The sequence below is a fragment of the Pyrgilauda ruficollis genome, unplaced genomic scaffold, assembly GCF_017590135.1.
Source record: "Pyrgilauda ruficollis isolate IOZ18807 unplaced genomic scaffold, ASM1759013v1 scaffold4, whole genome shotgun sequence".
Classification (NCBI taxonomy): Eukaryota; Metazoa; Chordata; class Aves; order Passeriformes; family Passeridae; genus Pyrgilauda; species Pyrgilauda ruficollis.
Window position 1 is genome coordinate 21,862,114 of NW_024525489.1, and position 18,566 is coordinate 21,880,679.

The 18,566-nt window shown below is 45.0% G+C and overlaps 1 protein-coding gene across 3 annotated transcripts; it reads left to right on the plus strand.

Moving 5' to 3' along the window:
- The first annotated feature begins 6,602 nt into the window (after window positions 1–6,602).
- LOC121358688 lies at window positions 6,603–16,460 on the plus strand. 3 transcript variants are annotated; one of them, XM_041477103.1, is made up of 9 exons: window positions 6,603–6,664; window positions 8,565–8,651; window positions 10,296–10,407; window positions 11,032–11,176; window positions 11,847–11,960; window positions 12,558–12,702; window positions 13,108–13,256; window positions 13,738–13,877; window positions 15,180–16,460. In XM_041477103.1, exons 3-9 carry the CDS (start codon window positions 10,302–10,304, stop codon window positions 15,299–15,301), a joined length of 921 nt encoding a protein of 306 aa, XP_041333037.1. In that variant the 5' UTR covers window positions 6,603–6,664; window positions 8,565–8,651; window positions 10,296–10,301; the 3' UTR covers window positions 15,302–16,460. The 3 variants fall into 3 exon arrangements, with proteins under 3 accessions (XP_041333037.1, XP_041333036.1, XP_041333035.1); XM_041477102.1 differs by lacking the exon at window positions 6,603–6,664 and adding an exon at window positions 8,431–8,491; XM_041477101.1 differs by lacking the exon at window positions 6,603–6,664 and having other exon boundaries at window positions 8,469–8,651.
- Window positions 16,461–18,566: the final 2,106 nt, after the last annotated feature.

Below are 18,566 nucleotides of genomic sequence, written 5' to 3' on the forward strand. Positions count from 1 at the left end.
GAGAGCACATCCCTGGCTCAGCAGCTTTCTCTGATTGGGCAAATGCTCTTTTTGTGGGGAGTAAAGTACAAGGAGATTTATAGCCTCCACTGATGCAGTGTGATCCAGCCATGACAGTCCTTTCATCATAATGACTGATGGATCTTCTTGTTATTATTCTGATTTACTACTGCAACAGGTAGATTTGATCTACACTTGCCACAAAGAACGAACATGTTAGGAAGGATAACACTGGAGTTGTTGTGGTTCAAACCCCCTCAAGAAAAACTGCCCTGCATGTAAGGTGTGGATGTTTGGTGGAAAAAAGCCAAAAGAAAACCCCCAAACCTTTGCTGTTTGAGTTTGCTCTTTTCAGTGTGTATCTTCAGATTTTTTAAAGTGAAATTCCTGAGTTCTACATCTCACATTGTTGGTGAGTTCTGTGTGGAAGTATCTGTGGTAAGAGCAAGTCTTTAAGCAATTGGCACCAGCCCTGATTCTCCTTGATTTGCAGCAGGTGAGTTTTTCTAAGTGGGTCTCAGATCTGCTGGTGTTTTAGCACAGGAGCTTTGCAGGGAGGGCCATGTGGCACACAGGCAGATTATGCAGCCTATACATAACCTCTTTTGCAGCAATAACCAGTGTCTTAAAAAAAAATATATATACTTGGTGGGAATGATCCTGTGTTTATCTGTAGGACCTGACTCTGTCACTTCTACAAACTTTCAAACAAAATGAGTCATGATATAACTCAACTTGTGTCTGAGCTGCTAAAGCTGATGAGAGAGGGGTGGGGACTGACTGGCCAGTCTTCTGTGTCTTGCACAGCCCACTTTCCATGCCAGTAAGGTGCCTTAGTCTGTGAGTCTGTCAAATCCCTGTGCTGATGGCACTTTCACACATTTGAAAGCTGTAATGCAGGAGAAAAGGCTGTTGTCCTATTATCCAGAGAGCTGATAGTTCAGCTGGCTTCCCGGGCATGACAGCAAGCTGACAGTGATGGCACTACTGAGGCTTTGTGGATTCTGACTGTAGGCAAGCCTCAACAGAATAACCAGATCAAAACTGCTAACACCATAAGCTTTGCTTAAAAATTAATTAGTAGGAAGGAGGAAAAGGAGGAAGGGCGGGCACTGCTTTGATGATTGAATTGCAAAAAGTAGCACCATGGTAACTCTGAAGGGTATTTGGACTAGGACAACATAAGGTTTGGAAATATGTGGAAAATATGTTAAGAGGCACCTCTCCAATGTGCACAGGGTCTGGACTCTTATTGGCTTTTTCTGACACTCCTGGGAGCTCAGTCCTTGTCAATCTGCTGCTAATTGTTTTTGAAAAAGAGGGCTGATCATGCTTCTGACCTTTCTGGATGCTTCTGGTATTCTGAGGTTTAGATTGGATATTAGGAAACATTTCTTCACTGAAAGCATTGCCCAGCCCTGGCATAGCCTGCCCAGAGAAGTGGTGGAGTCACCATCCCAGGATGTATTTAAAAGATGTGTAGATGTGGCACTTAGAAACAAGTTTAGTGCTGGCTTAACATTTGGACTCAATGATCTTAGAGGTCTTTTCCAGCCTAAACAATTCTAATATTCTACATTGCCCAAGGAAAGTATTCCAGTCCCTCCAAAGAACAAGCCAAAGGACAAGGTAGGGCATCTCAGGTCCAAAGCACAGGTAGCCCAAATCACCAGCTGCATTGGGGGTGCACTGGGGGTAGGTCCTCATCTGCATCTGCAGGAGCAGGCAGGCCTCCAGTGCTGGGTGGCAGGGCCTGGGAGCTTTTGTGTGTTGAAAAAGGCTTCTGTGAGGAACTGCATTGCACCTTCTTGAGATGTAGTGCCCTTGTGTTCAGCTGGCTTTCCATGGACATACCTGGTCTCCAGCTTGAAGGAATACAAACACCTACTGCATGACTCTGGGGAGGCTGCAAAGTGGGGATCTGAATAAGGGTGTGCATGCACATCTTCAGTAACATGTGCATTTACTGTAGGCAAAAATTACACCATTGTTTGCAGTTATGGCTTCCTTATTCTTCCTGCTAGAGCTGTCTTTTTTCTCTTCTGACCTCTCCAAAATTCCCACTTTGTCTGCAGTTTTCCCTTGTTGCTGCAATTTTCCATTGTTTCTTTCTTGCCTCAGGCTTGGTTTGTTTCTGCAAAGTTACAATACAAGAGGTCTCAATGGTTCTGACTAAGTTTAGAAGGGAACTGATGTTTTGTCTTAAATTTCTGTCTGAAATAATTTTTTTTCATAATTGAACACTTCCATGTTCTGAAAGGCAACCTGGAAATTTGTCTGGAAGATGAACATGGAGTAAAGGGTGTGCTTTTTTTGCCTTCAGGAAGTAGCCAAATGATTCTGTTGAGTTATGGGTCTGAAAATACTTTTGCACATCCTCGTGGGAGAGGAGAGGTTAGACATTGGCAGGAACCAGCCTTTGGAAGTGGTATTTCCTCTAAGGGAAAGGGGATGGGAGCAATTGTATGGAATACTGAGAATGAGACAGATGAACAGATGTAGAAGCAAGGATAAGGATGTGGGAAGGAGGGTGAATGAAGCTTGTGTGGTAACATATAAACAAGAGAATCACTTAAAGGGACTGCTGCCTAAAATTTCCCTCAACACACAGACATTTTCAACCTCTGCATTTCTTTATGACCAGCCAGAAGCTGTATAATTTGTTGCCAAAATTGTTCCCTGCCCTGTTTCACAGGAAGTTAACAGCTTCCAAATTGTGCCAGGATCTCACGTGGTTAAGACATGCTTGTTGTGGAGGTTTTGTAGCAGAAATACCAATACTGATGTGAATGGAAACGCCTGCCTGAAGACACCAGAAAAACAGCAGATGAAGGGTTAGAGGATGTTGTGTTTCTTCAAGAGGAGTGGCATGTATTAATTGCTGCAGAACCACACGTGTTTCATGCAAATAAATAACCAGAGGACAAAGCCCAAACTGGAGCCTTAGAGATAAGGTGACAAGATGATGACCCACAGAGGAAAAACTGTGAAATGTCCAGGTAAGGGTAACAAAAGACTCAGTTTTGCCTGAAACTCTTGAAGGGTGAGGCACAAGATCGTCATATCCACTGCTGAAAGGTATAAAAGGTGCATACAAAAATGAAGAAGAGCCCATCCCAGAGATGCAGTGGAGTGGTGGTGCTGTCCTACGAGCTTCCTGCTGTACTTGGCTGGTCCTGAGCAGATTGATGCATACAGTCCTGTGCGTGTGAGTATGTTGATGGGAGAATGGGAGTGGGTAGGATCAACTTACTGGAATCTTTGTAATAAAAAGTCACTTTCCCTACCTCTAAGGCCTTGCGATGAGTTTTGTTCCATAAATTTCCCACAGTAATGAGACTAAATGTTCTAGTTCTGCTAGTAGTTCATGTAGGAGGTGATATATATCCATATACATTTAATACAAACCCCAGTTGCCTTTAAAAAATACTTAGATAATTAGATTGCAAAGTTGCTGTGTTAAAGGAGTATTCCTACTAAAGTGAGGCACTCAGCTGCTGTGAATGGAAGTCATCTGTTTAATCTTCTTGCTGCCCTCTTGTAGGAAAGCTGCTGCCATCCAAATGTTTCTCATTTTCTAAATGCTCAGCTTGAGAGGTGTACTGAATGCTGCCAATTATAGGTGACACTACTGCACTGAGGCACACAAAGTGCCACAAAAAAAGCACCATAAAGGAAATCAGGCCACCCGAGTTACCTCTCAAGCAGGCTTTCTGCATGAGAGGTTCTGGCTGACCTGGATGCTGCAGCTATAAATGAAGGCAGCTCTCTGCTCCCACAGAAGTAAGAAAAACTTGTGCTCTGACCACGGTCCAGGTGCCTTTCCTCCCTTCCAGTCTGTCTCTGTTCCTGGCCATGCTGGTGGCCATGTGAGCTCTGCAAAGCAGCCACCTGTACCCAGTGAGGGCTTAGGGACAGCTCCACTGCTGTCAGTGCAAGGGGCTGGCATTTGCTTTTCTCATGGAATTGAGGGGAGAGAAGCAACTAAATGCTTGTGAAGCATTCCCGGGTGATAGTGATCAGGTATCCAGGAGTATAATATGCCTGTGCTCTTAAAATCAGTAAGGATAGAGAAGTGACACTGAGCAAACAGGGTGCTGAATGAATGCCCTTGGTTCTGTCATTCCTTCAGTGGTGGAGGAGGACATGGGAGTGTCCTGCGAGCAACAGTAATGCCATGGGATGGAATAAAATAACCTTTATGCAATTAAGAAGTTTATAAATTGAAGATATCAGCCATATAAATGTGTCTTTGTTCATTGCTGCTCCGCTCTGCTGTTTTCCTCATCTCTTCACAGCCATCCTGTTTGAAGGGGTGGGTTGTGCAGGGGAGTTTCTGGCTCCTTGTGCCTTCCTGCTGCCGTGCTCCTGGTCTGATGCTGTGGATGCTGTCTGCCAGACACTGGACACTGCTGCAGCCAGACTCTTGGGCTGCCTTTGAAGGAGGCAAACTCACCAGTCCTTAACCAGTAAGTGAGAACATCTGGGGAAAATATTTTTTATTACTTCTTAGAAGTTCAGTTTAGAGAAAACAGTGCATTGTCTTTTACCCTCTTTCCCTCACAAGAGCTGGCAGGGCTTAGTTTGAGTTACATAAATGTTTGCAATAATGACCTTAGTCTAGAGTTCAATGAAAAGATTTGGAGATCAGTCAATGATTTTTAACATGACAGCTTAAAATCAAGTTGAAAATACGAGGGTAGTGAGTTCCTTACTCTTCTTGCTCCCTCAAACGTAAGGATATTTCCCTGCTGCCAAAGGGTGGATCTCTTCTGCTCTCCAACAATAAAAAGCAGATGATTTTCCTTCTTAAAATACCCAAAGGGGATTGCTAACACAGATCCTCTTCTCTGTGTGCCCATCCTCATGTGCAGAGCCAAATCCCATCCCTTCTAGCAGCAAGGAAAAACAAATCCCTGGCATTGAGGGCGCCCAGATTAACCCACTTCAGGATTAGGATGCTTGAGCTGTTGTTAGAAGATTAGTATATTTGGTTGTCAACACTTGGCCTGAAAATGATTTCCAAAGAGGTCACTGACTCATAGGTGCCAGTTTGCCCAGCACATTGGGAAAGCCCTGGAGTTAAAGCAAGTGGCTGTGAGGATTAAACTGGAGCACTGAGTGTGCAGAATATCTTTAGGATTAAACCCATCATTGCTGGTGGTGGGGACAGAAGGCTCTGGCAGACTGATCATAATATCTGAGCTCCTGCCTTGCTGGGGAGGTGTTTCTGGGGCTTTGCTTTCTGGAGTTTCCTGCTGATGGCAGTGTGTGCCATTAGGTGGGTGAGCTGCCCACAGATGAACTTTTTTCAATTCCTGCACAGTGCAAAATGAGTTTATTTTGAGGACAGGGCCTCCACAGGGGCATCTCTAGGTAGAAAGCAATTGGCTTCCACTTTCTGTTCTGGGACTCAAACTGTCTGTGCTCATAATGTTTTATTTCAGCTACTAGCAGGAGGATTCATGTTGAGGGGTTTTTTAAAATATAGGATCTTCCTCTTGTCAGCAGGGCATTAATACAGCACAAAGTCTGCTCGTGCTAGCTCATCACCTTGTAAATGCTTGCATGGCTTTCCAGTGCATGGGGGAGTGACAGTGGAGCTGTGGTCCCAGTGCATCCAGTCCTGCTCTGGTGTGTGCTGGTGTCTGAGTGCTGTGCAGCACCTCTTGGTGCTGCAGAGAGTGTGCATGGGGAGGGATGGGCATGGTAGACCTCTCCTTCTTGAAAAGCAGCTTTTTTTCCTATTTGTCTTCTTCTTCTGTTAAAACAAATGAGGGCTCTAAAGAGTCTAAAGATAGACCCTTTAAAGATTTTTGGTAATACAGGAAGAGCCTGAATTTTCCTCTCTTTATCAGTGGAAAACTGCCCTGATGGTAAAATAACTGTTAGTTGGAAACTGTTTTTCTCTATCATGAGCCAGATGAATGCAAACTTATATTTGATTCAAAGCAACTTGTCTTGAAAAGTACCAACCACTGTCTGTGTCGTGGAATTGGTTCCAGTGATTTCATTCAGCAGCATTATCTGGATTTCAAGACACATCCTCTTGTAAATATGGATTTTTATCACGCTTCTCTTTGTGCATCCAAACATTAGCAGCCATTTCTTGTCTGAAATTAATATAACTGCATTTGCCACTCCTATGACAATATAATTTTATTTCCTCAACAGGCCAGCAAAGTTATTCAAACTGAAGAAATAAGCCTAAAAGTTCTCTCAGAGAAGATACACTAGAGAAAGGTAGGGCCTTTCCATAAAAGCTTCCTTTGAGTTTAAATCTGGTGTCTTAAAGCTATAGCTGTTGTGAGCATTCCCACTTTTGGGAATGCTGTGCAGCTTAGTGAAGCAAGAGACATTCAATTTTAATAACTTTATAAGCACTAAGTACATTGCTCTGTATTTTATGAACGTACCTGAGGGGATTTTTGTAGAGCTGCATGATAAAATAATTTTGAATATTTTATCCAATGCCTGTGTTGTGATTTATTCTGAAAAAAACCCCAAAATCTTCTGAAACCCAGAATGTGGACTTTAAGTTTCTGCCTGGATTACAGAGTGTGGCCAGAGGACAAGGCCACCACTGTGGTGGCATTGCTTCCACTTGTCTCCCTGCAACAAGAGATGCATTCTGGAATAACCAGCAAGAACATGGCACAGCAAGGTGTGTGTGGGAGGAGGTGGGTGTGGGTTCTTCCACTTGTCCAGTGTTTACTGCATGCAGAACTTTCCCTAGATTTAGGTCAGCATGGACCTGGCTGACCAGCTGTGTCTAACAGGCACACGTTTGATAAAGCAGCCTGTATTCAGCGAAGAATTTCAGGCCACCCATTTGTTGGATGAAAATGTAATGTCTGACATCATGCTGAGGTCATTTGGACTATCTGATGAGTAAAGACATATATATGCCTGTACACACTAGATATGTATAAGAGGGCCATAAAGAAGACATGCTCCAGTGTGGAAAAAGATGCACTGTAGATTTTTATCTGCTAGAAGCAAAGGCCAAATGGTGTTTGTAATGGTTCTGCTTGTACTTCAGCCCAGGCTTGCTGCAACAAGTGCTTATAAACTTGGGACTTGAAGGCAGTTTCTAGGACATGGAGAGAGTCACTGTGTACATATCTGGGGGGTTCACAAAGTGAAAAAAGGAGAGAAAAATGCCAATGCCACCATGCTGTGAGCTCAGGCCTCTGTCTTCTTCAAGGAACATGCTATATGCACAAGCAGCTCTTGTTTTTGATCCGTGTGTAGAACACAACATGTTCTCTGGCTAATAAGAAATAATCATACTTAAACCACTGGTTTCCACATCAGAATACCTCCAAAGGGTGGACCTCAGAATGCTTTCAAAGGGTGGACCTCACACCTACGCATATAAATAGACAGCAACAGTGCTGGCTGGATGCCCTGCACTTCCCACAGCTGGCAAATCCATGTTCATGTGGGCTTTCCACCCCTATCTCAATGTGGCCAAGGAAGCTCCAGCTGGGTTAATTCCCAGTCCCATGATGTTATTTCCAAAGGGTGAAGATAGTTGCTAGTTAATTCACTGCCTTTATATTTGACATGGGGAAGTTCCCAGCCAGACTGTCTGCTTGGTAAGCATTGTGGCTGCACAAGGTAAATAACATTTTGATGCTGAAGAATATTTTAAATTGGCCATAAAAGTTTTAATTTGAGAGGAAACAAGCAGAAATATAAAATGAAAGGAGTGGATGTGGTGAGACTGTGGTTCTGTAGCAAACAGAGGTGCAGGTGGAGACTGATCAGCTTGCATGGCTTGCACTGTTTCTGTGGGGTGGGCTTGCACTGCAGGGCAGGAGCCTTTTCTATATCAAAGAACAAAGATTTACTCGTGACCCAATCTCTGTCTGGGGCTGTAGGAAGATCTGAAGATGCTCACAGGATCCAGACTATGGATCTATGTTGTTTATGGTCAGACTGGATCTTAGAGTTCTTTTCCAACCTAAACTTTTCTGTGGTTCTGTGTATTATATCTGTGTGCTCATCTCTGGAAATGTTTAAAGCCAGGCTGGACGGGGCTTTGAGTAACCTGGTCTGGTGGGGGTGTCCCTGCCCATGGCAGGGGGTTGTTGGAGCCACATGATCTTTCAGCTCACTTCCAATTCAAACCATTTATATCTCCATCTTGCCCAAACCCCAAATCCAGTTTCTGCAGCACCCCCTGCCAGCATTTCCCACTCGGGAGCACTAAGATTTTGAGGTGCAGGATTTTGCATTAAGTGCTCAGTTTCTCTCCTCCTGGCAGGGATGAGGAAGGACAAAGCAGGCAAGAGCCCAGAGCATGCACTCATTAGCTACTGTCTGCCAACAAGTTGGAAACATGCAATGTTATATGAAATGTCTGGCTGTTATAAAAGGCTTTGGTTAAGTAATCACATTTCTCTTGCATAAGTGCTTGTTTTTGGGAGGCTTTGGCCAATTGGAGGCTGCAGCAGCACACAGACAGAAAGCATGTCTAACTTCTGTGAGTTTTTATTTTTCTTTTAATAATAATAAGTGATTATTAATCTGCTGAGAGTTGTATGAAATCTCTTTAGATAAGGTTAGGAGGTGGAGACTCCCCAGCGCTGCTTGGAGCTGAACCACAGCTGTAAAACGCTGCCATAAAGCCTGTGTGGATTCCTGTGAGTAATATTTCTGATTCTACTAATGGGTGTTTGTGACTGGAGACTGCAGGCAGGAAATGTTGCAGACATTTATTGCAAGCAGTAAGTTAGAGGGAGGCAGGAGGTGAGAGACACTAGTGAAACTATTGACCTGTTTAATAAGGCTTTCCTCCTAGACTTCTGTAAGCAAACACGGGTCTCTCTGAAGCTGTGCAATCAAGGTTCTTCCAAATATGCTAATGAAAAAGAAATGTGATGCTGAAGTCAACTACAGGACTATGGGAGGTCAGAGATTTGGCCTGACAGGGAGATCACAGGACAAGCTAGTCCCATGTACTGGAGCAGGAAAATGTCCTGTTCTTATATTCTTTCCTTGATCATTGACAAGTGTACAGTGATATTTTTCTTCTACATTTTCATGGCTTTCAGAGGCCTGCATGTCAGTTATCTCCTGAGCCAGAAATTATATCTCTAATAGTACAATATAATTGTACAACACAATAGTACAATAGTGGAATTTTCTTTTCAGAATTTGCTAATCCAGTGTATCTGTTGAAGACAACATGTTGTTCTGCGATTTGACTGACATAAATCTAGTTGGGATTTCATATCTTGCATTCTTCCACATAGGATTTTAATTTTTACTTTTTAAAAGGGTGTTTTTTTCTGTTAAGATAGAACTGAAAAGGGAAAAAACTTGTACAGACTCACAGAAAACAGAACCTCCCTTCCCACTTCCTTGTGACGTGTCTGGATGCAGCCCGTTCTGTGAACAAAGCCTGGAACTATAAAACAATTCACTGAAGTGGGAACTGGAATTTATTGTTCAAGACTGAGCAATGTGAAACAACTCAGCTGTTATTCCTGCCAACCCAAAGCATTGAGGTGCCACTGTAGAGAGAAAGCAGCTCAAGTGCTGAGCTGTGAGGAGAAATAAAGCTGTTGCCTATAGTTGGGTGCATGTGTGCGTACTCTTAGAGGTGGCACTAAACTTTTCTGGCATAGAATAAATGCTGGACTAATGGAAATTTCTTGGGAAAGCTCAAGCCACTACTTACTAACTTTGAAAAATTGTAGAATGTGGATTTTATAGTCTATAAAGTTCTTGAGACGTGCTAAAGTAGTTAAAGCCTATTTGCAGCCAGTAGATGAGGGGGTAATACCACCATGAAAGGAAGTTAATTTGTCAGAGTTATAGGATTAGAGAGGTAACTGAGAAGTTATGTTGAACTAAAAGACACTTGGCTGCTAAGTGAAGACTTCAACATTTTCATATTTGCTTCCTAGAGTGGGCAAAATTGATAAGCCTGTTTGCTTCAGTAAAACAGTGATGGCAGATAAGCTAATTTTATGGGCTAATTATTTAGGCCTTTGTGAAAACCTTAGGCAAACCTAAGTTATGGCTCTTGCAATGGAGGGTGGCAGAGCAGGTGGCTCTCCTAAAGCTTCCCATTTCCATTCTGCAACCTCACAAGATCTCGTCAAAGGGAGATGCTCCTAGCCCATGCAAAGACCTTTTTAGTTCTAATGAAAACTCCACAAATAAAAGTTGGCAGTTAAAATTTGTGAATTTACAACATCATTTCTAAAACAATCTCTGGGATGTGGAACAAATCCAGGCTTCCTTTAGGATAAGCCAACAATATCTCTAATGTGTTTCAGAGTAAGATGGATGCCCTACATAAGTTGAAGATTTTGGTGATGTTTCTGTCTCTGGCTACTTTCATGGTCATGGTGATAATGAATGCTGGAAATGCCACTGGGACTTTCAAAGGTAATGCAAGCAAATTTCCTTCATTCAGAGGTGGGTTTCATGCTTTATATCATGCAATGATACAAGGTGGCTTAGATGGGATAGATGTGTTTGCTGCCTCACCAACTCTCCAAATACACCTTGTTCTGTGAAAGGTGGAAGTAGCTGGCACATCCTCCAGGTTTACAGACAAATGAACCCTATCCAGTCCCTTGAAATCCAAATAATGTCCCTGCTGAATCTGGATCTAATGGTGGTTGAAAGGCAGTCTTTGCAGACCCTTGTATCCCTGGTGGAAGATGTTCAGGATGCTGCTGTGGGTTTGTAGACGACAGTGGTGCTGCATTTGAGCACTACCTGGCTGAATCTGCCAGAAAGGGCCATCATGCCATCCTCTGGATCACACAGACAGCTGTTTTTTCTGGTTCTAAGAGGGTAGGTGCATGGTGTTCACAATAAGGGACAGTGATCTCAAAATGGATGTCTAAACCAACTGCAGCACATGGCTGGTTTGCACCAAGGGCGTGCTCTCATCATCCTTGAACCCACTGAGGCAGGGAGGAATATTGAAGGTTAAGGAAAACCAGCAGTCTTTCCCCATCCTCTGGATGCAATAACACTTTTGCCTGCAATAACATTCCACAGGTCTGTTCAGGACAACTCCTGGAAACATCTCGGCCAAGTACAGCACTGATTTCACCCCAGCTGGCTGGACTTTCCTCATCTGGAATGTCATCTACGCCTGGCAGCTCGCCTGGCTCCTCTACGCCTTGTCAGGGATCTGTCGAAGGTATTTTCCCTATTTATTCTTTAGAGTGTAAATGACAAGGGACAGTGACTCTTCCCTTTTGGAGTAGCTCAGTCTCTTACCTTCCTTTCAGGGGTTTCTAGCAAGAGCAAACCCATTCCCATCTATCTTGACTTGACATGTTGAAGCTCTGTGGCTGGAGCATCTCTTGTGTCCAGCATCCAAAGCTGGGAAGCAGTTTGCAGGTGTACATGAACTCCTCTAAAGTGTGGGCAGGTATCAAAGTGTGTAAACTCCTCTATGAGGCTTCATTTCCAGCAGTTCAGAGAATCTGACAGATTTACCCAGTACCTGCACTTACTGCTAGAGACTGAGAATCCACAGGGGCAAAATTAATGGATTACAGAGCTAATGTTTTGGGTTTACTTTCTGTTAGTGATCAAACAACCAGCACTGGGGAGTCTCTTGGTTTGTTGAACTGGACTGGAAATTTTCCTGGGGCTATAAGATTAATAACTGCCTGACAGGGAAAGCCACAGGTATTTCTGTATTGTATCAGAGAAGGACACAGAGGAGAAATAGTCTGATTTAAGCCAAAATGTTTAATTCCAATGTGAAGTCCCTCCTAATATAAGGAAAATGAGGCCAGAAAGGTTTGCTTGGTCAATGGAGGCATTGTTTTCCTCTCTCCATACCCACTTTCTCCTGGCAGGAATGAACTTGGATATGTCTTCATAAAGCCAGACTTGCTGCCAACACCTTTTTATGTGGCATGGTGTCTGAATAATGGCCTCAATGTTGGATGGCTCTTTCTGTGGGACCGAGAGTAAGTTGTCTTCTGTTACAAATACTTTTTAACACTCTTGATGGGATCGCCCCAGTACTGTTTTTTAACTCTATGGGATTTTTTTTCCCTTTGCGTGTGAACACTTAATCATGCCTGTAAAACTCTATGCCAGGCTTTGCCAAAAGGTAGCCTTCATAAAAGTTTGGGGGTTTTGCATTATGTTGTCATCTTGCCCATGAAACAGATTGGTCGTTGAAGTCTAAGATCTCCTCAAAGCTGCTGTTCTACATTTTTACCTGCACAGGTAAGACAGGAGCCATGCCTCTCTTCATTAATGCAGTTAAGCTCCTTGCCTTGGATGGTTTCCATAATGATGGTCACATTAAGGGCTTATGAGAGCACCACTGTCAAGAGGTGAAGAAATCACTTGCAGTCAGGAAAACAGCTTCATGATTAACAGAGTAGAACAGCAACAGCAATATGTCAAAATGAGGGCTATGTGTAGTATTACCTTTATTAAAGGCTGATCGACTTAGGGCCTGTAAGGGCCAAACACTAAAGCTACAAATTAGGGCATTGTGACACCACTGAGAAAAATGTGACGTCTATTGTGTGTGTACATGTTCTTTGTCCTAGATACCTCCTTCCAGCCCTGGTGTTCCTGGCAGTCCTCTCTCTTACCACGTGTGCCTCCCTTTTTGTTTCCCACCGAGCCTTGAGCATCCATTCCTCGTGGTTTGTGAAGGCTCACAAAGCTGACCTCTGGCTCATCCGCATTCTGGTAGGTGGATTTTGAGAAGCTGTGCTGTGGGCACATGATAAATAAAAACAAGCTCTGTGCAGTGCTGGAGGTATCAAGAGTGAAAGATCCAGTGGCAGAACATGGCTAAGGAAAGATTTCTGCCATGCACAGAAAAGTTCCTAGCAAACCTTCTGGAAAGGAATCTACATCTCTTGGCACAAGCTGGGAGTGGGCTCTGCTCTTGGCACTTCCTGAAACACATAAAACATAGCTGGGCTGGATCTCTGGAGCCCCTCAGGACTCCAAGGCTTCACCTTTTCTCTGTGTTGAGGGACTTTTCCTGCTGCTAGGTCCAGGAGTCTGGCTTAACTGCACCGGGGCCTAGGGGTCACCAAAGGCAAACAGAGTGTGTCACTCTTGTCCTCTTGCTGTGCTGCGTGGCAGGTGCAGAACGGGCTGGCCCTGTACGTGACATGGACCAGCATCGCCACGCTGCTCAACTTCGCTGTCGTGCTGATCTACAAGTGGGACGTGCCCAATGAGAAAGCAACCACTGCTTCCCTGAGCATCCTGGCTCTCGGCCTGGTGATATGGTAAGCAACCCCAAGGGTCTCCAGCGAGCCTCAGAAACCCCGTCCACCAGTCACCAATGGTGACCAGCTGTTCCAATTCACTCATCACTTGTCCCTCTCCCAACACCGAGTACAAAGGCCTCTGTTATAACTCATGGCAGATGAACTGGGAGTCTAGCCAGAGCTTTTATCCCCTGACCTTGGCAATGCCAATAAGTATTGTGGGCCAGGAACGTTTCTGTGACTTGCATGAGCACAACCTGCCTTAGGTTTACAGCTGAAGGTGTTATACAGAAGCCATATGAAACATGGCTTTATTTTTCCCTAAAGTTACCTTAAATAAATTATTTATGAACTTTTTGAATATTAGTAAATGAAAAATTTTGGACTCTTGTCCCAGCCGGCCCACAAAACCCCTCATTCTCTGTCCAATTATTTTCTTAGGGAATGGAAAACAAAATACAGAAAAAAATCTTACTTTGGTCACTCTTTTTCTTCACAGGTTTTATCTAGAAAACTACCTTCTTGACAAGTATGTGCGCTATAACCTGACGGTCTACCCAGTGGTGATAGTAGCTCTGACTGGCAGCTTGTGCAGGAGCGGCTCGTTTTCATCCCCACTGACCAACGATGTTTTTATAGGTGAGTCCTGTAAAAGAAGGCCTGTAAACACATCTTCCTCTGTACTGGGGGCAGAGAGACTTGCCAGTTGAAAAACATTATTTGTTAAAAGCGGAACTAGGGACATATTTGAGGTATTTGTTTTGCTAAGGAGAGAGCAGAGCAGAAATCAGTGCCCATGAGCCTTGGGGCTGAACCCAAAGCTTGTGCTGTCTCAAGTTCACTTCCCAGTGCAATATGTTTGTCCTGTAATCCTCCATCACCCACTTGGCTCCTCCAGCAGCTCTATCTGATGCAAGGCAGGAAAGGAAAAGCAGAGCTGGGATGAAGGCTGTGGACTTCTATTTGCCCTGTATTGTTGGACATACTGGAGCAGTGCATGAGCTTCTGACCCACGGAGGGCTTCACATTCTCCTCTCCCATGCAGAGCCCAGGCTAGCCTTAACAAGTTTTCCTGGGATTATCTGGTTGCTGCCAGCCACTGTAGCAGAATTGAGTGTAGTCATCCATGGTAAAAGGGCTTAAGCTGTCCAAATTCTGTACAATCACAGTCTGGCAGAAGCTGTACCATTATGAGCAGTTTTGTGCTGGCATGAAAGGCACGGAGCTGTGTGAACTATGAATCCTGCTGAAACAGTTTGAGATGCCTATTCCCATCACGGGGTCAGCAGAAGGGAGCATGTTCCCACCCTTCAGCCTTCCCACTGCCACATACCAGTGACCAAAGCTAAATTCTGGACTGGCATCACCCCTGGAGCTGCTCCAGTACAGTTCTCTTTGCTGTAAGTGCAGCTGGAGCCCGGCCATGTCTGAAGCACCCGGCAGGACTTGGCAAAGCTTGTCTGCCACAGCCATGGGGGCACTGGAGGCTTGTCTCCTGACGGCTGTGGCCACCAGGAACGTGGAGGTGTCTCTGGCAGGCAGCTCTGTTCCTGCAGTAGGTACATTTCTTACCGGCAAAACTTCATTCTTAGTGGTTCAGCTTGTTTGGCTGGTAGGACGAGAATGTGCTTTTCCCAAACTCGTACATGTTTCTTTATATAGTTCAACTATTCTTGGAGTATTTTGTTAATGTAATGGATTTTAACTCCTGTGTCCAGGAAGCCTCCTCCTTTTTAGACATTCCTTGACCTGGAAGCATTGGGCAAGTTTCACTGTATAGCAGTAAAACTCAGAGGTGTAACTCTGGGGGTAATGGATACTGTACAGGCGATTTTGGGGTTTTTTCTCTTTGCCTGAATGCCCCTGTTCTGGGAGCTAAAGTATGACAAGAGGCACTGTCTTTTTTTTATGCTCTAACATGCCTCTGTGTTTTTTCCCCAGTTGTTCTGCTGGCTCTGACGTGCCTGATCTTTGTTGTTCGGCTGGGACTAGTCACATGGAGACACTGGAAGAGACCACTGGAAGCATCAGAATCCCGAGGTCCATCAGGCACAGTGGCCTGAGACCTCTGGCACATTGTGGCTGATACTTGAAAGGGAGAAAAAAAGAATTGGGCATGTGCTGGTTCTTTCCTTCCTGTATCCATTTCCTCGTGCGTTTCTCTCCTATTCTCCATTCCAAATGCAGATGTCTTGTGTTTGCAAATGTGTCTTGCTCCCACATTCTCTCAGATCAGCTACTCACAACCCTGTCTTGAATTCCTTTGGTTTTACCCTGGAAAAGTTCAGGTGAAGGTCCTGAGCAGCCCTGTATGCCTTTGTGATGCCTGGGCTGTGGCTCTCTTCTCCTGCCAGTGCAAGGAGGGCTGCCAACAGGCACCCAGCAGGCTTGCACACACAGTTGTTCCTGTTTTTTCCTTGGTAGCTCCCTTTCTTTGAAGTGCAGATCCAAGTGATCTGTCTCTGGGGTTCCAGGGGAGCAGTGGGAGGTCTGTCATTCCCTTGGCCATCGGTGCTGAGCATCCTCCAAGCCCTGGTGCTGTCAGCAGATCTCCTGCAGGCAGCCACTGCTCCTTTTCCTGCTTCTCTTCGGCATGACAGGAACAGATACTACAATTTGATATCTACCTTTGCAGTGTCAGCTCTGCTGTTTGATATTCAGGGGGGCAGGGTGAGTGACTGAAGGTTTCTGACACAAATGTGTTGCCTTTCCCTGAGCTGTGCACAGCTTGGGCTGGCTGGATGTCTCTCATTGGGGAAGGGTTTGTGGCTACTCTGGAAGAAGGTTAGATGTACAGATGAGCTGGTGCCTGATCTGGGGTGAAGCCTGATGCTTCAAAGGAAGCCTGTTTAAAAAAAAAAAAGAAAAATTGAACCGGTAGAGCGAGTTCATCCTGGATCAGTGCCTTCTCATGTGGCTTCACCACTTCTGAGTTGGGATTAGGAAGCCTAAAACTGGATTGACTGAATTTTTGGACCACTGCCTTTCCTTCCTGTGCCTAATTGAGAGTTGCTGGTGCCTCACAGGTGTCTGGAAAGTCTTTGCACCAGGAAGGTGCTCTCAGTGCATCTTGCAGTATTATTAACAAAACTAAATTATAAAATAACATGTGCTGTTGTTTACATTTAGCAAAAACCGAAAGCAGTGTAATGCAACTCCTCTCATCATTCTGGTGTGTTTTGGTTTTTTTTCTATTATTTTCAAATAAATCAGCTAATTCTACCACTCCACCACTAACTCTGTAAATCATCTAAAGCAACTGTCCTGGCCCCCACTCATGCCCAGGGTTCCAGAGTGACTCTGATCCCTTGCTGGGATCTCATGGATGTAGCTGCTTCCACTGATGATCAGCCTTAGAGGTGAGGAGTTGGAGGATGTAGATTGCTAGGTATGATTTAAACACCTTTGACCAGCATGCTCTTCAAAGTTAAGTTTCTATTTTATAGGCTCTGCCTCCCAAGAGCCCAGCTAATAAATTCCCAGCAGCCTCTCCATAAGCTGCCTTCTTTAATACAGGGGTATTAAATCCACTGGCATGGGGATTAAGGGGTCCAGGCAAGGTGAGAAGCTGCTGTGAGGCTGTGCAGCACTTAATGCACGGGAAGGTTTTGCATCCTCACCAGCAAGAGCGCTGCAAACAGCTCTTGGACTGGGGCAGCTGCGCTGCTTTTCCACAGGACATTAAAAAATGCATTCAGGAGGTTTCTTGTACCTCGTTTCTGTGCTGGCCACATGACCAGAAACTATATCAAAGAATGCAATTAATTATCCAGGGAGAGTTGACAGGGCTTTTGCAAAGGGAAGTCCTGTCTCACAAACCTGAAGGGCTCAAAAAGCACAGGCAAGGGTGAGCTGTCCCATACTGCCACTGGCCTCTACAGAGGCACAAAAGCTGCCAAGAAAATCAAAGTCCTCCCACTGGAGATTAAAGCTGGGAAGCAGAGGGGGTGTTTCTCCAGGAAGGGAGCTTGCTGGAGCCACGTGTCATGGGCTGGATAAGGCGGTCACTAAAAATGAGGGGATGGCTTCAGGATGGACAATTGTTCAGGATGGTAAAGAAGAAGGCAGACTGGGGAATTGCAAAAAGCTGTCGTGGAACTGAGAGAGGACAGAAGTCATTGCAGGGGTGTCCCACACAATGCTGTGCTTCACCTTGCAAGTGACACCCTTGCAAGTGACACCCTCTTACCTGGCCCCTGCCACTCGGGCACGGAGTTTGGGGTATTGGCAGCCATTCCCACCCAGGCATTTCCACATCTGGCAGCAGCAGAGGTAAATCATGCATCAGGAATGGCAGGAAAGGAGTAAAACTTACAACAGCCTCCTGCCTCTCTAAAGCCACTGTGCACCCACATCTTGAGGGCTTTGTGCAGCACTGGTCCTTGCACTCCCAGGAGATTATTATGGGATTGGGAAGAGCAGTGGCATCAGGGAGTGAGATGCTTCCCTGCCCATCCCTGCTCCGCAGAGCTGAGGAGCAGCTCAGGAATGTGAGCCTCTTCCCCATGGGCAGCTTGATGTGGTGGCACAGGGCTCTTCCCCCTCTCTCACCACTCCAAAACCAGCTGTGAGGAGAGACCCAAAGGCCCTCTTCTGATGAGGTGCTGCAGCAGCACCCATTTAATCTTTGCAGACCTCCCTGTGAGAAAGCCCCTGATGACTGCCCTGCAATGATAATGCTGAGCTACCCCAACATACCTCATTTGGCCACCCACAAATAATTTCCTGGTCCCCAAAACCCTCTCCAAGCCCCATTTTCCCATAGCTGGGGCAGACAGAGGTTCCCACAGCAGTCCCACCACAAAAAGCTCCAGCCAGCTTTGGGAAAAATGGCTTGTCTTGCATTTGCAGCAGGAACAGGAGCCTAAAAATAAACCACCTGCCCCTTTCTCTTTCAGTGGGCAGGGGGGAAAGCAGATAAAAAATAAGTGTGACCCTTCCTCTTCCAGACTTCGGGATAAAGATAGCTTCAAGACTATTTTTAAAGGCTTTTTTGTTTTTCCTGAAATGCCTTATTTTGACTTTTCTTTCCAAAACCACCAGTACATGATTTTGCCCACAAAAGATTTTTCTTTCGGCAGAGCTGCATTTCAGAAAGCTGGAAGCCTGCCAACCTTTTAGCAAAAGATAATCAGCCCAGCCTTTGTTTCCATGAGGGATTATGGGATTTGGGTGAATTTTACAGGATTTAAAATTTCTTGGAAAGCTGGTGGCCTTAAGAAGGCAAGGCCTGAAAAATTAGTTTAGTTTGTGAAAATGTGGTTCTGAAAAGGTTCATGTCTCTTGTAGCCCAGGCTGGAAGGTGACCCAAGTCCCCTAGATCCATGG

What these genes read in the sequence shown, in the direction of transcription:
- LOC121358688 (XM_041477103.1), top strand. Translation starts at nt 10,302, where the DNA reads ATGGATGCCCTACATAAGTTGAAGATTTTGGTGATGTTTCTGTCTCTG. An exon ending in CTCTTTCTGTGGGACCGAGA is followed by an intron (nt 11,961 to 12,557) that starts GTAAGTTGTCTT and finishes TCTTTGTCCTAG; the next exon opens with ATACCTCCTTCCAGCCCTGG. An exon ending in GCTCTCGGCCTGGTGATATG is followed by an intron (nt 13,257 to 13,737) that starts GTAAGCAACCCC and finishes TTTTCTTCACAG; the next exon opens with GTTTTATCTAGAAAACTACC.